The 17,025-nt window shown below is 46.6% G+C and overlaps 1 protein-coding gene across 1 annotated transcript in view; it reads left to right on the plus strand.

Annotated features, from left to right (window-relative positions):
• Window positions 1-17,025, plus strand: part of LOC140694287 (uncharacterized) — a 145,803-nt gene that overhangs the window by 36,525 nt on the left and 92,253 nt on the right. Inside the window, exons 7-9 of the mRNA XM_072957599.1 lie at window positions 594-767; window positions 1,188-1,360; window positions 5,781-6,017. Of these exons, the coding sequence (XP_072813700.1) occupies window positions 594-767; window positions 1,188-1,360; window positions 5,781-6,017 (584 nt within the window). The remainder of the gene's footprint in view (window positions 1-593; window positions 768-1,187; window positions 1,361-5,780; window positions 6,018-17,025) is intronic.

A 17,025-nucleotide genomic window follows, 5' to 3' on the forward strand; every position in this document is an offset into this window, starting at 1 on the left:
CCCCCAGGAAACCACTGTGAGCCCTTGATGTTTCCACTAGGGTGGGGTATGGTTTACCCAGGAGGGATGGGGACTATGCACCAACACTCAGGCAGTCTGCTCTGTCTGGGGCTCTGATCTTGTACCACACCACTCCCCCCAGCCCAACACCTGGGACAGTGGAGCTAAGGCAGTGATCCTTCCTGCCCGTTTCCCAGCGTGTAAAAGGGGAATATGTGCTCTTCCCAAGGAAGTTCTGAGCGACAACACCTGCGCGTGCTTGGTTCTCAGAGCAACAGAAAACCCAGCTCCGCATGGGGGCAACGGGTGTGATCCCCGTAGTGTTTCTGCAGAAGTATCTGATGGAGGGCTGGATCAGGGAGGTAAAACATGAGCTGCGGGACTTGAACGGTTACAGAAGGGTACAGAGGTAGGTCTGCCATCTCAGGGTGCCCTAGAGGTAAAGCTTTTTCTCTCCAACTCCGCTACGACACTCCCCTATCCAGACCCATCCATTCTCTGCTCTTCCTGTCCATCTGTATCCCTCCACTTTTCCCCTCTTCTCCACCCGCTCCCATCTTCTCCCTCCCTCGCTGTCCCACCTTCTCTAGCAGAATCCAGAGAGGATCCATGACCCTCCTGCGCATGCGCTGTCGGTGCCTGGTGGTCCGCTGGTTCGAAGCTCCATGTCCGAGCCGGGGATTGGCCCCAAATGCTTCTCAACTCTGTCGCCCGTTAGGCCTTTGGTTCCTGCCTGGGGCCGGGGCTTCTGGCTGTGGAAGTGCAAGGTGGGGGGCTCCCGGGAAAGGGTTCAGGCGGCTTCGGGAGGGTGATCCGCCTTTCACAGCCCCCAAGGGCGCCAGTCAGCCCGTGTTCAGCTGAATTTCTCTGGCCAGACCCTTCTGACAGCACCACCTGCCCCGGCGCCCCGGCCACAGCTGTCCAGGTCCAGGTGTGCGCCTGCCACCTCTCACGCAGCCGGGATCCCCTCAGTCCACGGCTGGCGTCCCCTTCCCCTCTCCCGCCCGCGAGTCCTCTCCTCCCGGGCTTCCTCTCCTTGGCCGCCTGCCCGTCCCCACCAATGGGCGGGCTGTTTCCCGGGCGGGCGTGGTCTGCGGACCTGGACGGGAGCGGGCGGCTTATGCTGGTGCTGGGGCTGGCCTCCGAGCGGGGCTACAGCCCGCATCCCCCCTTTCCCTCCCCCCTAGGGCTGCCCTCCTTTCCCTTTCACCCTCCCTCAGGACCAGCTCAGTGGCGTGTGTGCTGCTCCCCGGGCTGAGAGCCTCTGGCTGTAGCGCCCAGCTTCACCTGGTGGAGTCGGGAAAAGGGAGCATCAGTGCTGAGCAAGCTTCTGTCTCCTCCCTCAGTGTTTCTGCCGCAGGTAAGTACCTTGAACACTTTCAGGTGTTATGATGGCGGTGCTTGTTGATGTCACGTGTTTTTATAGTGAGAGGGATTAACAGTGGTGAAAGCAGGGCTTGGTTCTGTTAAAAATGAGCTGAAGGCATGAAGCTGTGATATCCTCCTTCCTTCCCTCTCCAAGGGTGAAACGTGTGACCGTCGATTTTAAAAAGACAGTTACAGTCCCTAACTAGCCCAGCCCAGCTAGTGTGTGTTAACAGGAACAGCATCACCAGAGGCCTTGGAGACCCAGGGATATTGCAGTCCTAAAGAACTCCTGGCACAGTTTGGTTTGTATTGGTTTTTTGTTTTTCTTAAATTGTGGGACAGACTAGTGGTATAAAAAGAAAAATATTTGTCAAGAAATATTTTTTCATATAACAGCGTTATTGTGATATAGTTCACACACCATGAATTCCATCCATTTAAATGGTAAAATTCAGCAGCTTTTAGCATATTCACAGTTGTGCAACCATTATTATTCCAGAACGTTTTCATCACTTCAGAAAGAGCAGTGGAAATGAATGACCTATCCACCCCTCCCCAGTGGTGGTTCTAAAGAAATTTCTTGGCTAATCTTGACCATAAATTCACTTGTTACATTCCAAGAAAAATCTGGTAGGAATTCTAATCAGAATTGCAATGAATCTGTCTATCAAAACAGGAAGAATTAACGTCTTTATGGCACAAACTTCTTCTACCCATGAATATATTTCGGACCCTATATTTTCCTCTGTCCAGAGCCTGGCCCATGGGAAGTCCTCACTACTTGTTGGGCTTGTGAATGATGAGATTCTATACATCGTTAGTTGCAGCTGTAGCCTTTCACAGAAGAGAAAAGAAACCTCAGTGAAACAAGTGACTCTCTGATGGTCAGAAAGAGTGACAGCCATTGCTGGAGTGATCCAGTGGACTTGGTGTTTGCAACCAGAATTCTCCACCACCTACAGCTAAGGGGATTAGAGTGTTCTTTTATTTTTTCTTAATGGCGTTGCTTTTATTTTTACTTATTTTTTAAATTATTTTTTATTTAAGTGTAGTCAATTTACAATGTTAGTTTCAGGTGTACAGCAGAGATTCAGTTATAAACATATGCATATGTATATACATATGTTTTAGATTGTTTTTAGTGTAACTCATTACAAGAAATTGAATATAGTTCCCTGTGTTATATAGCAGGTCCTTGTCATTTATTTTATATTTACTAATTTGTATCTGTTAATCCCTCCTTTCCTGCCTGCTAAATACAGTTTGCTTTCTATGTCCATGAGTCCATTTATAGGAGCACCATTTTTCCTAGTAATATATGCTCTTTGGCTGCTTTCAGTTTCAGTAATTCCATCTTATCTGTGGGCGCTTTTCTTCTGGTGGCCTTTATGTGGTTTGCACACGTGGTAAATAGAGATCTTTATTTGGGAGAACTCCAGGTCTCATGTAGTCCCTGGTACAGAATGCCCACTGAATTGATGATTGAACTGGGAAAAAAGCACAGTAAATGCTGGAATTTCCACTATGGTTGAGAATTCCAGGTTTCAATAACCTGTTTAGACAACCTTAATATTGGCTGCACCCATACTGGGTAATTTGGTGGAAATTCATGGTATGGTGGTGTAGAGACGGGGCCTTATATTCTTCTTCTCTTTCTATTTTCTAACACTCATTCTCCTGGGCCTTCCAGATCCTCCCCCAGAAGTGCCCAGGGCTGGCTTGGTGCTGCACTGAGGCAATATTTGTTAATAAGGCCCTTTCCTCTTCTCCTCTGAGCCTCCGTTTCTTTCTGTGCACAATGAGCACTTAGACTAGATAAATACTTTTCAGTTTCTTTTAAAGCCATGTTTCCTTTGAGAAACAGAAAATGCAAATATCTCCTCTCAACCCAACCCTTTAGATTTTGGTATGTCCTCCAAGGAGTGACATAGCTCTTTGTGAAAAATTGATGTGATTTTGATTGCAGGTGACACAGAAAAGACTCTTCAGAGATTTATTGCAGGGAGAGGGCAGGAAAGAGGCAGTATGTGACACTTTCTAGTGTGAGCAACGGAGCAGGGACTTGGATTTAAATACGGTGTCTGACGTGGCCTCTCTCTAATCTTGTAGAATGTGATAAACTTCTCTACCTCAGTTTCTTGATGTGTCAAGTTGGGGTGATAATATTTTAAGGCTTCTGTGAAACATTATACAAATAAGACATTTGTGTCTCGGTAGAAACAAGATCTGCTAGGGATTCAGGGATTTGTTTAAAAAAAATTCTTGTCCATAGCACTCTGTCTGTGTGTATTTAGACGTTCCTTGAGGGTGAGGGTGAGTCTAAAGTCAATTGTGGGACAGGTGGCCCATATTTCTCCGTGTCCCAGTTTACCCCCTACTCCCCAGTCCTCTTCCTCAGTCCAGGATGAAGTTCCCTAGTAGATTTACACAGAGGTCTTGTGGAAATGGCTTTTCATTTTATTGTTTCACCAAGAAGGGCTGCCATCATGATCTCTGTGGTCAGGTTTTGAAGGGCTGCCATCATGATATCTGGTAAGAATTCTATGCAATTTGGAGTTCCAATTTAATGAAAAGAAAAAAATTACAAATAGAAAATTAGAACAAGGGTGGTGACAGGGGCTCTTTTAAGTGGACACCATTAGCTTTGTTAGCTTCAGGTGCTGTGGCCTGTTGCCACGAGGACCCATCCTCTTGCTCTGAAGTTGGAGGGACTAGTGGGCTCAGTGGGAATGTTAACTGAGTGTATCTCATGGGCTGGGCATTGTCCTATTTGTACTGTGTGTTCCTTATTTGAGACAGTGAGCTCACCTAACCTCGATAACCTCTTTAAAATATTAGACTTTTAATTTTGAGATATAATGTAGATTCCCATGTGGTAGTAAGAGATTATATGGAGAGGGCCTATGGACACTTTGCCCAGTTTTCTTAATGGTTCCATCTTGCAGTGTTGGGGTACAATTCATTACTGACTCACTAACAATTTGAGGTTTGTGTTATTGCCCTTATTTCTATTCACGATTAAACTGGGGCTTCGAGAAGCACACAGGCCTGTCCAGGTCACCCACATTGTTAATGCAGAGTCGGGTGAACGTGGGCTTGGGATTTCCAGGCAGTACCATTATGATGGTTTGTGGCAGGGAGCAGCATACACTTTGCTTGTTTATTCATTCATTCAACAAACATTTATTGAGTAAACTCTGTGGGTCAGATGCTTTCATAGAGTTATCTGATTCTTCAGCAGTACTGAGAATCAGGTAATGTTTATATTTTTTAATCTGAGAAAATTAGCTCTGAGAGGTTATAACCCCCCCAAAGGAAGTATAACTCATAAAGGAGGGATAGAACATGTGTACAGTCACCTCCTTTTATGCAGGTGGTACCCTATGCATTTTACATTTTCAAACATCCGTAATCCAGATATATTCTTGTAAGGCAAGGCTTTTTTTTTTAATTGAAGTATAGTCAAGTTTGCAATGTTGTGTCAATTGCAAGGTGTTTTTTGACTTTTGAATTAAAAAATACTTTTTCAGCTGGGTAATTAGGTGTATTTACTTGTTTCATTTTTAAAATGAGGTACTGGGGTTTGAACCCAGGACCTCGTACATGCTAAGCATATGCTCTACCAATGAACAGTACCCTCTACCCCAAGGCAAGTTTTCTTATCCATTATTATGAAGCTTAGGAGTTCAAATAAATTGAATAGGAATCCAGATCTTTTGATCCTACTGTGGTCCTTTTCTTTAAATTCTGCTGAAGGGGGTTGGGGAAGCATTTCCTTTGTTCATTTCTTTATTCAGCATTTTTGAGCAGTGACTTTGCATCAGGGCCTTGCTAGGTGCTTGGAAATAGAAAATAAGAAATGACCTTTCTCTGCAGAGGCAGGAAGCCTAGACCAAAAGCTGGGTAATGTGATCGAGCTACAGTAGCCATATGCAGACTCTGAGGACAAACTGTACCCTTGGATTTGCTTTGGCTTCCCTTGTCTTCTGGCTGGTACACACCAGGTCACCGCAACCCAGATGGGCCCGTAGCACACAGCAGAGAATGTACCTCGATCTCCTCTCCCCTCTCGGCAGGGCCTGCAACATGAGCATCCCTGACTACGTGCAGTGTGCTGAGGACCACCAGACTCGTCCCGTTGTGGTCCAATCCATAGAGATCATTTCAGAGGAGAATTTCTTTTGCATCTATCAGCTACTCACCTCGGTGAGCCATATCAGCCCTTGTGGCTCCCAGTGGACACTCTGTATCCACTACAGGCACCGCTATGTGCCCGAGAATCGGTGGAGCGTCTTCCAGAAACACCCCAAGGTCGTGGGCCTTGTCACCATTACCGAATGTCTCTCTGCCAAGGCCTTCGAGAAGTTCCACATGCAGAGGAGCTGTATGGCACATCGCTTAATGACTCTCAGCTTTTTGTCTTTGTGCAGCATGGGGAGGTAGCCGAGCAGACGCGCACCGACGTTGCCTTCAATCTAAGAGTACTGCAGGGTGGTGGAGAAGAGGATCGAGGACTTCACTGAGTCACTCTTCATCTTGCTCAAGTCCAAGTGGCTGGATGGTGGCCCCAAGAATTCTGGGGACAAGATCCCCCTCCCCTGCATCCCGTTTGAGAAGGAGGACTTCATGGGACTGGACACAGACAGCAGGTAAGTTTACCTGGAAGCCAGTCCACCTTGGCTGTGTGCTGGATTGCTTCCCTACATCCAGAAAGGGATCAGCAAGGAAGAAGTCAATCTTGTAGCCAAGGGGGGAGGGAGGTGCAGCCCGCCGGTTTCCAGACATTTCAAAGTGAATCCGCCTTTGTTTCAGAGAGATCCTTTTAGGGTTAGTGTGGACACTTACTCCCGCTTTACAGCCAGGACCATGGTGGGACCCCTGGAGTTGCTGTCCAATAAAGTAGCCAAAGCCACTGATGCTAGGAGCACTGGGGAGGAGGCTGGACTCAGCTGAGATGTGCTGTAGGTCAAATGCACATCAGACGCTGAGGCTTGTCTAGTAAAAGTACATAAACTATCTCTTTACTTCCTATATTGATTACATGTCAAAATAATAGTATTTTACATACAGTAGATTAAGTAAGATCTGTTCTTAAAATCACAATCTAGTATTTGTTTTTTGTTTGTTGGTTTGTTTCTTTGTTTCAAATTTTAAACGTGGCAACTGGGAAACTTTCTTTACATGGCTCTCATTTCATTTCTGTTGGGCAGCCTGTCCTGGTACATGCTCATCCCTTTGCTTATAGATGAGATGCTGAGCCCCGAGAGGCAGAACGAGGTGCTGGTTGAGCTGCGGCTGGAGCCGGTGTCTCCTGCCTCCCAGGCCCAGCACCTTTTCAGCTCAGGCCGTCTCTTCCTGCCCGACAGCTACCATGCCAAGTTAGGACATCAGAAACACCGCCAGGGACTTCCTAATGAACTCCTTATGCAGGGAAAGGCGTATCACGGTGTATGGGACAGAGCAGGGAAATGTTCATTCCCACTTTGTCCCTGTGATTAAGTCAATGGCCCCACTTTGCCTCGGAAGTACAGATGAGCTCTTCTGGGCTGCCTATTCCCCACCTTCTGCTCTGTTTCCCCATATATCTATCGTGTTGTCCCTCGGGCTGAAGAGGGTGAGATGCCTTTGCCGAGACGTGGTCCCCCTTTGCTGGGGTGAGTGAGGGAAGCTGTGTCCCCCCGGCCTACGGCCTCGGTCCTTGAGTCTGGAGAGGGCTCATGGTGGTCCCACAGGTGGCGGTCAGAAGACCTGGCATGTGCTACCGGGCCCGCTTTGGAGGTGGTGCTCTGTGATTCTTGAACTTACCTAAGATCAGATCCTACTTTCTGGTTGTTGGTAAGTTGGAGGAGAAGATGCTAGAGAATTAATAAAAAGAATGTCTAGACCAGCCCTGTGAGTGAGAAGCACAGGGGACACTAGTCCCACCTGCGAGAGCCCACCTAGCAGGCTCTGGATGAATTTTCTGTTCCTCCCCGGAAATACCTCTATGGCTTAAGGAAGAGGAGAGGCATGTCGTGGCCATGATCTGTACTTGTCCTCACAGGGCCCTGTGATCTACATGCCCGCACTCCCCATCTGCTTCTTGGAGATGAGTTGACATGTTTAGGAGCCTGGGCACTGCTGAGGGCATAGCTCCCAGCACCGTGCTACACCGAGTCTGGCTCTGTTCACCTCACCTGTCAACTCCTGCTGAGGCCCCAGACATTAGTCAAGGTAGGTGCATCAGCGAAACCTAAGCAGGGACCACCTTCTCCCCCTGGACAGAGTGGTGAGTGAGCAGTGGAAGCCTGGAGCCCTGCCCCAGCCCCCACGCCAGTGCCACTTCTTTTGTCATAGGAGGCACTGGTGACATTTTTGCTCAACAAAAGCTTGTCTCTGAGTCTGCAGACCCACCAGAGAATGCCAGCTTGTTTTTGCCTTTTGAAGTCTGCCCTTGGGACTTGGCGGAGTAGCCGGATGTGTACTTAGCCCACAGTGGTTCAGCGCATTAAACCTGCCTCCTTGTGGGTCTGTCTATTGTGGTACCATAAGGGCTCAGCCAGCATCTGAACGTCATTGAGATAACGCGGCCAGTGAGCTAGGGTCAAGCACATTCTCCTCCAGTCACTTTTACTCCATTGTTTCTTTTACTATTCCACAGTCATTAATTTTTTAAACAATGCTTTGGTGCAGGAGCAGAGCCTCATTCTCTCCTGCTACTCTTGGTGGAAGTGAGTAAAACGGTCCAGACTGAAATGCGACAACAATTTGTAGCTCAAAAGCTGCCTAGACGCTTGTAGGTCGAAGTTTGGTTAGGGGAGCTGAACACGTTGTGGTCCCCCGGCAGTGCCGCTCCCCTCAGGCTCCTGCTTTCCCTTGAGCAGGAGGTGAGGTTGGGCCTCACCATCCCCGTGTCCCTGGCCTCACACACTCACATAAATTCTTGTACATGCAGTCAAAATCATTTTTGTTCTTGTGTGATTCTAATTTTCTCTTGTTCCTCTTTTCCTTTTTCTTTACTCCTTTTTCACTTGTACTGCCCAGTGAGCATGTTGTTGCTTCTGAAAATGTGGGCTGTGCACACCCTGCATTGGAAATAGCCAGATTGTCCTCCGTACAGTCTCCATCACTTTAAAAAGCAACAACTTAACAGCTGTTTTGATCCATCTATTATCCTAGTCATTTTGTATTTTCTAATGTTTTGGAATATTTGCTTTGTTAGCACATTACCCACTGGTGTTAGATACCTGTTAAAATCCTTGCTTTGAGGGACCTGTTTGGTCCTCGTTTTATTTGGTGACAAATGCGCCCTTATTAAATTTGTTTGATTGTTTTGAAGAAGTAAGATGCGAATTGATTTAGTCGGCTGCTCAGGGATTCTTTTCATGGAGTATTTAAACTTGTAAGGTCAAACTCTGCAGCATTTTGCTCGATTCCTGCTTTTACACAAACGTGCTCAGCACGCGGTTCCTGGCTGTCGCTGTGTGACGTGCGTGACGGCGCTTCCTGGCCGGCGGTCACTGGTGAGGAAGTGGCCGCCACGGAGGTGACAGCTGCAGGGGACGCTGTTGGAGGAAGCGGTCACCGTTTGGTTCTTTAATTTTTTTTTTTTTGCATTCAACTTCCCCGTGCCATTTACTTTACTTTGCCTTCATAAAGGGGCAGAATTGGGTCTAAAATCCATGACACTATTTGTTCCCTTTACGAGGCTGGTTTTTCTGGGTATCGGGACAACATGGCCTTCTCCTAAGTAGCTGGCTCACCTGGATCTGTTGGACACAGGGACAGCTAAAAGGGCCGTAGCTTCCACTCTGCTCCAGCCAGTGGGCATTCAGAGCTGGGTCTGTGGTTTGCCTCAGCAGCCGTGCAGACCTCCCTGCCCCGGCCTTTACTTTTAACCCATGTTGGCAGTAAAGAGTTGAATCCGTTTCTGTTGCAGCTGACATCCACCACTGACAGCCGTGTCGTTAGTTTGTGGTAGTCAGTCTCCAACACCCCAGACAACCGTGAAGGAAGATGATTTGGCCGACCTAGGACCCTGGATTCTCACCCTCACCATGGTTCATCTCACCCGGTGGAAGGGTTTGGCCACCACCATCATGCTGACCATGAGGCCTTGTTTCTCCTTTCATGCTCTGGTCCAAATGTGGACACTTCATTTTTCACTGAATTTGTCTCGCTTGAGACAGGCCAGAATATCTGAATGAGTCCATCACATTCTGGGTGGGGAACAGAACAGAAGTAAGTGTCGCAAGTAGATGGAGTCTAGGCTGTCCGGGTTGGCAAATGCAGGCTGGGATCTGTGATGGCTGGGCTGTACACTGGACACAGGCCTTTCCCGTGGCTCCTGAGAGCCCATGAGTTGAAGTGATAAAAGCCTTGCGTGGGTTCCCCCATCCTCATCTGCTCATTGGCAAGTGTGTCTGCTAATTAGGAGCTCCCCCAGACCTCGGGCCCTTCAAAACTCAGACCATGGGAGAACCTTGAGTCCCTTCTCCTGGACATCCTGTGTGAGAATCCACTGCCTTCTGAGGTGAACAGCGGCAGGAGATGCCTCCCCCTCCAGGGAGCACCCTACGGAGGACTGTTAGTGCACCATGCTGTGAGCTTGTGTGTTTCCGGCCATGGTCCCAACAGAACTACAGTTGAGATGGGCTTATTGATGGAAATAACAGGACTGATTTCAGGGCAGGGCCTGGGGGAGGGAACAGTGGAAATTTAATGTGACCTCAGACACCTCGGTGGGTGCTGGGGCTGTTACTAAAATGGGGAGTCTGGGAGATACCTGCCAGGAATGGAATTATAGAGTAAATGGTGGACATGAGGCATTTTTAAGATGCCATTTGTCATCCAAGCTAGGACTTCAAAGAGGCACTCGGGTCGATGAGCCTGGGGCTCAGGTGAAGGAGCCGGACTAGAGATACACGTTGGGAGTCGTTATTCTTAGCTGGTGTTCACAGCCTTGCATGTGAATTAGATCATCTCGAGAGCTGCAGACTGAGGCTGAGGGGGGGCAGGGCTGTGTCTTGATTGGTGGAAAGCCCAGACCATACAGCTTTGGTGTGTCAGTCAGTGGCGTTTGCCATTTTCAAAGCAATGCCAGTTATCCTTAAGGGGCCAGGGGCTGGGCAGGGCCAGCCAGGAAGAAATCTGAAGGGAGGGTCGTGGCCACGTGTGCGTCTTGGGAAGGTGCAGAGTCTGCAGGGTACGGGAGGGTAGACTCCTCAGATGCTAGAGTTGCAGTGAGGAATGGGGAGAAGTTAGTCACAATCACCTGTGAGGGAGGGAGGGAGGTCTAGGGAGCCCCACCTTACCGGACTCGCTTTCCCATGAACAGAAGGCAGTCAGACAGAGGATCTGAGGTGAGAAGGATGGGCACTGGGAGGGGAGCCAACCTGGAGAATGGTGCTTGGAAAGTTCTGGAATAGTCTCCCTGAAAAATAGAGTTAAAAATACCCAGACTCTTAAGAATATTGTTAGTGACTTGGGAGGAGGCAGTTGTTTTTCTGGCCTCCTAAGTGTAAGTCATGTATCCAGGGATACACAGAAGATACGGGCACTCTGTTCCGGGGGCTTGATCCTTACCAGGGGGATCAGTGCAAGTTTAAAGGGGCAGAAGGGCAGCGGAGGGAAACTAGCCAGGCCCTGTGTCAGGTAGCAGTCGGCCGCCCTACTTGCGTATCGCATTCACATCCATGACACCCAGGTGGGCGGTGGCAGCCCCCTTTTGAAGATTGGGAAGCCTTCTCAGAGGGGTTAAGGAATTGGTTTCTTTAGCGGTTGATAAATGCTGTAGCAGGATTCAAGCAGAGCCTTGTCAGACTTCAAGGGCATGTTCTCTCTACTGTTTCCAGTACTTCCCTGTTATACCTGGAATGGTGAAGTGGGTCAGATTTGGAGCCTTTCAGAAAAAGTATGATTTAAGTGCCTCAGGACTGTTTCACAAAGCTCAGCGTTCTTTGATGGTTCTGAAGCACGCAGTGCTTTTCGCCCCACAGAGGTAACGTCTAACTCCATTGTCGATGATGTGGTTGCAAATGATATACAGGTGTAAAACCACACTTCGCAGCTTCTAAAGGGAAACTCTCCAATTCTCCCTTGGTCGGCTTTCTTCCACGGGGTGTAACTGTGCTGCAGCGTAGGCCTGAGCTTCCGTATGGAGTGAGGGTTTAATATCCGATGTTAGCATAAAACGGTCAGATGAAGAAAACCGACGTTGACAATTTATTTTTGGGTTTCATTAGTCAAGATATACTATCAGTTAATGGCCCATATAGCAAATGAAATTCAGTATAGGACATTGCATTTCTTCCTTTCTATTTAGAGTTCTCTTACCGAATAAGGTTGCCTGCTTTGGAACATCAGCTTCACCACCACGGCACCTATCAGTGTGTTGGTGTGATTGCATTTACAGAGTGAATCTAATCTGGTCTTCCTCAGCCCCAAACACTCCAGTGCAGAATCACGGGCTGTAGCCATCTGTTAGTCACGCAAATACTTCTAAAATTATATGATGCCAGAAAAGAAAGAAGAGAGAGAGAGAGAGATTGCCTTTATCAAAGTTCCTTTCAGTTCTAACTGCAAACTGTTGTTGAGCAGCTCTTGTTTCCTTTGGATAAGAATATATACATTTCTTTGCATGTAACCTGGGTTTTGGACTAGAACACCAAGTTCTTGCTGTCCACAAGCCACAAAAATAGTAGCCAAATTGCACACGTGTGAAATAGTTTATACTTTTTTCTGAGAAAGTATCCTTGAATTTGGGACTTGGACTGTGATTTCTGCTTTTTGCTTCCCTCAACCGTCTTGTAATCTCTCACTCCTTCCCACGTGGTTCCCCAGTGTTCGTGGTCTCAAAGGAGCGGGCAAACACCCAGTTGGTCACCATGTACTGCTGCTATAGATAGAGCCCAGACAAGACCTAAAGGACATTATCGGAGAGGAATTCCTGGAAGAAATGGGCTCAACATTCAGTTGTGAGGACAGAGTAAGAGTCAGCCAGGAGAAGGAGTCAAGAATGTGTCTCAGGTCGCAGGTGCAGCCCGGGCAGAGGCCTGGAGGCTTTTGGCGTGGGCACCCGTGGAGAGTGCCCTGTGCGGTCCAGGGTGGAGGGAGCCCCTGCTGGGGAGGACACTGGAGAGGGTCCGGGATGTAGGGCTTTGGAAGAAGTTGAGTTTTACTAGAACTGACACAGTAGGCAGTGAAGTGTGTCAACAGAAGTGACCCTCAGGATAGGTACTTCTGGATTTGCTTCTGATATTCTACAGACAGAAGGATCGGGACGGGTGAGAGCAGGTATGTCTGTCCCTTTGAGACCCAACCGGTCATTCATTTATTCATTACACGTGCACTTCTGTGAGTCTAGGGGAGAGAGCGTGTAGCCACATTAGTAAGCAAAATGTATTTGCTTCTTGAGAGCTTAGCATTGTCAGAAGTTGACTTAGCCTAGAATGTTCTAGGAAGAGAGGAACAAATTGTGGAGGTTGGAGGGAGGGAAGGCTTCCTTTGGAAACAGTCAAAATGAGCCTGGAGCAAGTGGGAAGTAGGAGCAGGTCAGGGGCCCCTGTGGTCACTGGGGACCTGTGTACTTAGGTGAGGATGGGCGAGCAGGGTCTGGGGTGGGGCTAGAACTCTAACAGGGAGCCTCTAAAGGGTTTGAAGTGGGGGTTGATGTAATCAAACTTGTGATTTGGGAAGGCTGCCGTGGCTCTCTGTGTTTATATAGCGGGGAAGAGGGGGTGGGTGCCACCAACTGGGGGATCATTAGAAGACCATTCACAGGCTGGGATATGGGCATCAGGGCTACTTGGGGATGGCAGGGGCAGTGTGGATGCCGGCTTTCCTTATGGGGGCTTGTTAGCGGGCCGCCCTAGAGGCACCTTGTGGCTGGAAGAAAACTGATGGAGTCCGCCAGGTGGATTTTCCTCTTCTCTCCTTCCCTGCCTAGTGTGATGATCTTAGCTCAGCCAACATTTGGAACAAAAGAGCTAATTTCCAGGGTTGCCCAGGACTTTGTAGAGCTCGTTCGAGTGAGATCTGATCGGATTTAGGTTTGTGTTCAGATCTGGATGTTCACTTAGCTAGAAACGTCCTGTCATTTCGATTTCCATAGGGGTTTTTTACTTCATAAAGATTGCTTTCTTGGTGAGAGGAAATTTAATACAGCTGTTGTCTTTTTCAAAAAAATCATATCATTTAAGAACTTTAATATTCAAAAGAATAGAAATATATAAAATATTTAAGGAAGTCTTTGGTGTAGTTTCTTTGCTTTCTGAGCTAATGTGGAGTTAGAGCCTTTGCATTACTTAATAGCACATCCTTGTCAGTATTTAAAGAGCTGATAGTGGGCGCCCCAGGTCCCACCTCTCAAAGAATCGTTAAAGTTTTCTCTGAAATAGTGAGGTCATAAAGGTCTTGTTTTCAGAAATCAAACGGTTTATAATACGCAGCATAGTCACATTTATAAAATAATAATTAGTTCAAAATTAAGAAAGTGGAGGATAATTGATTTTTTTTAAAGCCTATACATAAACTTTCTTGTGGTAATGTTGTAACTGGAAATTTTGAAAAGAAAAATCCTACTGCAATATCATCTACGTGGAATACATATATGAGTTTCACGCTTGAAAAGTAACTGCGCAGTGGTTTTCAAAGTCAGGAGCATTCCAGCTCAGATACTGGCAGTGATGGTTGCTGGTTGTCAGTGAAAGAGCCTAAATTTGCCTTCTTAGCTTTTTTATTTTTGTATTGAGAGGGTTGATTAGTGCTTTGCGAGCATGATTTTGGGGCAAATTGAGGGCAGATTTCGTGTACAAACAGTGAGATATTTCCATGCATTTTATTTTCTGGACATCACCAGGGCACATGTGGGGTTTGTGCCTGCAGGCTGGAATGCTGCAGGACTCCCTAATCCATCACCATTATGTCCTGGAGCTACTCAGGTCATTGAATGATTTTCTGTTGCTTGGAGGAAAGGTGGTCTGATGGAGATGATCAGATGTGCAGTTAAAGTGCTATTACTTGAAATAAGAGTTACCTAGAAACATTGCTCTAACAATACAGGATGAGGGAGGAGAATTGTCTGAGCTACTTGCAGTGGGGAGTCTTCTCAGGTTTCTCCCACACCGTGACTCCTGCCAATATCCGCCACAGTCCTGCACGGTAGTCCTGCCGAAGCAAGCAAGCACTTTGCTCAGAAACGCACTGAATTTCCTTGTGCCTCTGTTTGTTGGCTTTTTTTTGAAAGCACATTTTGCCCTTTGCTTAAATGCCATCCATGCTAGTCAACTCTTACACTTATTTTTCTGAAACTCGTCCATAAATAGCTGCTGAATGGATGAACAGAATGTAGTATCTCCATGTAGTGGAAGATTATTCACACGTAAGAGTGAATAAAAAAGAAAAAAAAAAGAGGAAAATGAAAAAGGCCACCTGTTTTTGGAAGTCCACCCTGACTGTTCAACCCACACTTTTCCCTTTGAAACCCAATCACTTATGCTCCACTCTACTCTTTTTGATAGTGCTTACCACCTTCTAATAATCTTTAACGTTTTCAAAAAAAAAAAAGAAAGAGATGCTGATACCACTTCAAAATATACAAGCCTTGATAACAGCTTGTTAATTGAAAGGAAGCAGACACAAACGGTCAAATATTGTTGATTTCAGTGATCTGAAATGCCCAGAAAAGGCACATGCAGAGGCAGAGAGCAGGTGATGGCTGGAAGGGGCTGGTTGGAGGGGGATTAGGGAGTGACTGCTAGTGATAGGCGGATTCTTTTGGGGTGATGAAGTGTTCTGGAAATAGAAGGTGATGAGTGCTACACAACCGTGATTGTGCAGAAGACTGCTGAACGCTGTGTCTGGGAGTGCCTGTTGTTGGGACATCTTTATTTTGTTCTCATCCTGTAATGTGAAGAGCCATCTTCTGCTGTGGCTGTGAGTGGTGAGGGTCAGAGACTTTGCAGAGTCATGTTTCTTTTTTCCCCCTGGGTGAGTGTAGGCAAAAAAAGATTTAAACCTAAGAAAGTGCTCCATCTGCAGAAATGTCTTTTTGTTTTGCATGGTGTAAAAACCTTGAGAGCTTTTAATCGTTGAGGCCAGTCTGTGGGAAGAAATAGCCCGTGAAGCCTGGGTGAGCCCGGGAAGCACCGTGCATCTCTCCCAGACACGGGTGGGGATTTCACCCCCGTTCAGGCAGTGAAGGGCCCAGACCCGTGAGCAGATTTGACAATCGTGAATATTTACGTGTATCCACTGCTTCATCTTGGATATTAATTTCAAGCTGAGTCAGTTTGTGGCGGCAGCCTCATCCTACAACAGGAATTTATAGTATCTGCTCTTTGAGGTGAAGACCTGACAGACTTGATTATTTAACAGTCTGCCTTGAATTGATATCTCAGATTCCTTTGTGAAAAGCAAAACAGCAGAAATACAGACATCCTTTAATGCCAATGTGACCTGGAACGGGATTAGCCTCTGTGCCTCAGTCGCCTTATCTGTGAGTGGGTAAGATGATAACAGTGCTTCCCTCAGAGGAGCTGGTGAGGGGAGAGTCAGAAGCACAAATGGAGGACTTACACGAGGTGCTCATGAATGACCTAGTTTAGTGCTGTCAGTCTGGTGAGGCCTCAGGGGCAGAGATGTCAGAACAGAGCAGTCCTAGCAGGAGCTCGATCCGTGATGGCAGCTGTTATGATCAGTATCACCACTGTTGATTATCAGGTAGTTTATGACTTGGTAATATGAATTCATGAATAATGTTAAAGAACTAGACATCTCAGATCCAGTTTACATAGTCCTCAAAATTTCCTCTGAGAAATAGATGGTATCTTCCCCATCTTAAATCTGAGATGAGTCTCTAAAAAAGTCTGTATTCCTCCATCTTTTTGCTTTAATTCCCCATTTCTTAAAAAACAAAGTTTTTAAATGGAGTTACTGGGGACTGAACTGAGTGCCTCATGCATGCTAAGCACATACTCTCCCACATGAGGTATAACCTCCTCCCTGATTTTTTTTAATTTACTTTCTTAATTTACAGAGTTTAGAGGCCTCTAATTCTTTTTCTGGAGACTTGTCCATGAACCTGTAAATCTATAATTAATGGACAAAATTTGGTTTATTAAAAAAATCAATAGAATATTCTGCAATCCATCCAAAAAGAAATGCTCATTGACTTAAAATGTTTCTCCTTTAAGGTGATTTCTCCTGTTTGGTCTAGCTTAATTTATTAACAGGCATCCTCATCATCATAATGACCAAACTCGCTGTGAGTGAACACCTACCTAAGGCTAAAATGCTTTCCTCATGTTTTAGTTCATAGCAGGTGTTTGATTGTAGGTATCAGTGTCTCCTTTTTTGCAGCTGAGGGATTGAGAGATGGAGCAGCTTGTCCCAAATTACATGCAGCAGGCTGTGGCTAGCTCAGTGCTGGAACCCAGGCTGCACAGGATGCTTTCTTAATTGCTCCTCTAATCAGCCTCCCGTTAAGTGGTTACCCAAACACCTGTGACTCCATAAATGACCGAGTTTAGTGATCTCAGCTTGATGATGCCTTCAAAGGAGAGACACCATTGAGAAGGTGAGACATAGTGGCAGAAATTACAATTGTTTATTTTCACAAATTTTTAATTCTCAGGTAATTACTTAAAAAGTTAATTTTATATTTTAGTGCTCTGTAAG

The sequence above is a fragment of the Vicugna pacos genome, unplaced genomic scaffold, assembly GCF_048564905.1.
Source record: "Vicugna pacos unplaced genomic scaffold, VicPac4 scaffold_21, whole genome shotgun sequence".
In the NCBI taxonomy this organism is placed as follows: Eukaryota; Metazoa; Chordata; class Mammalia; order Artiodactyla; family Camelidae; genus Vicugna; species Vicugna pacos.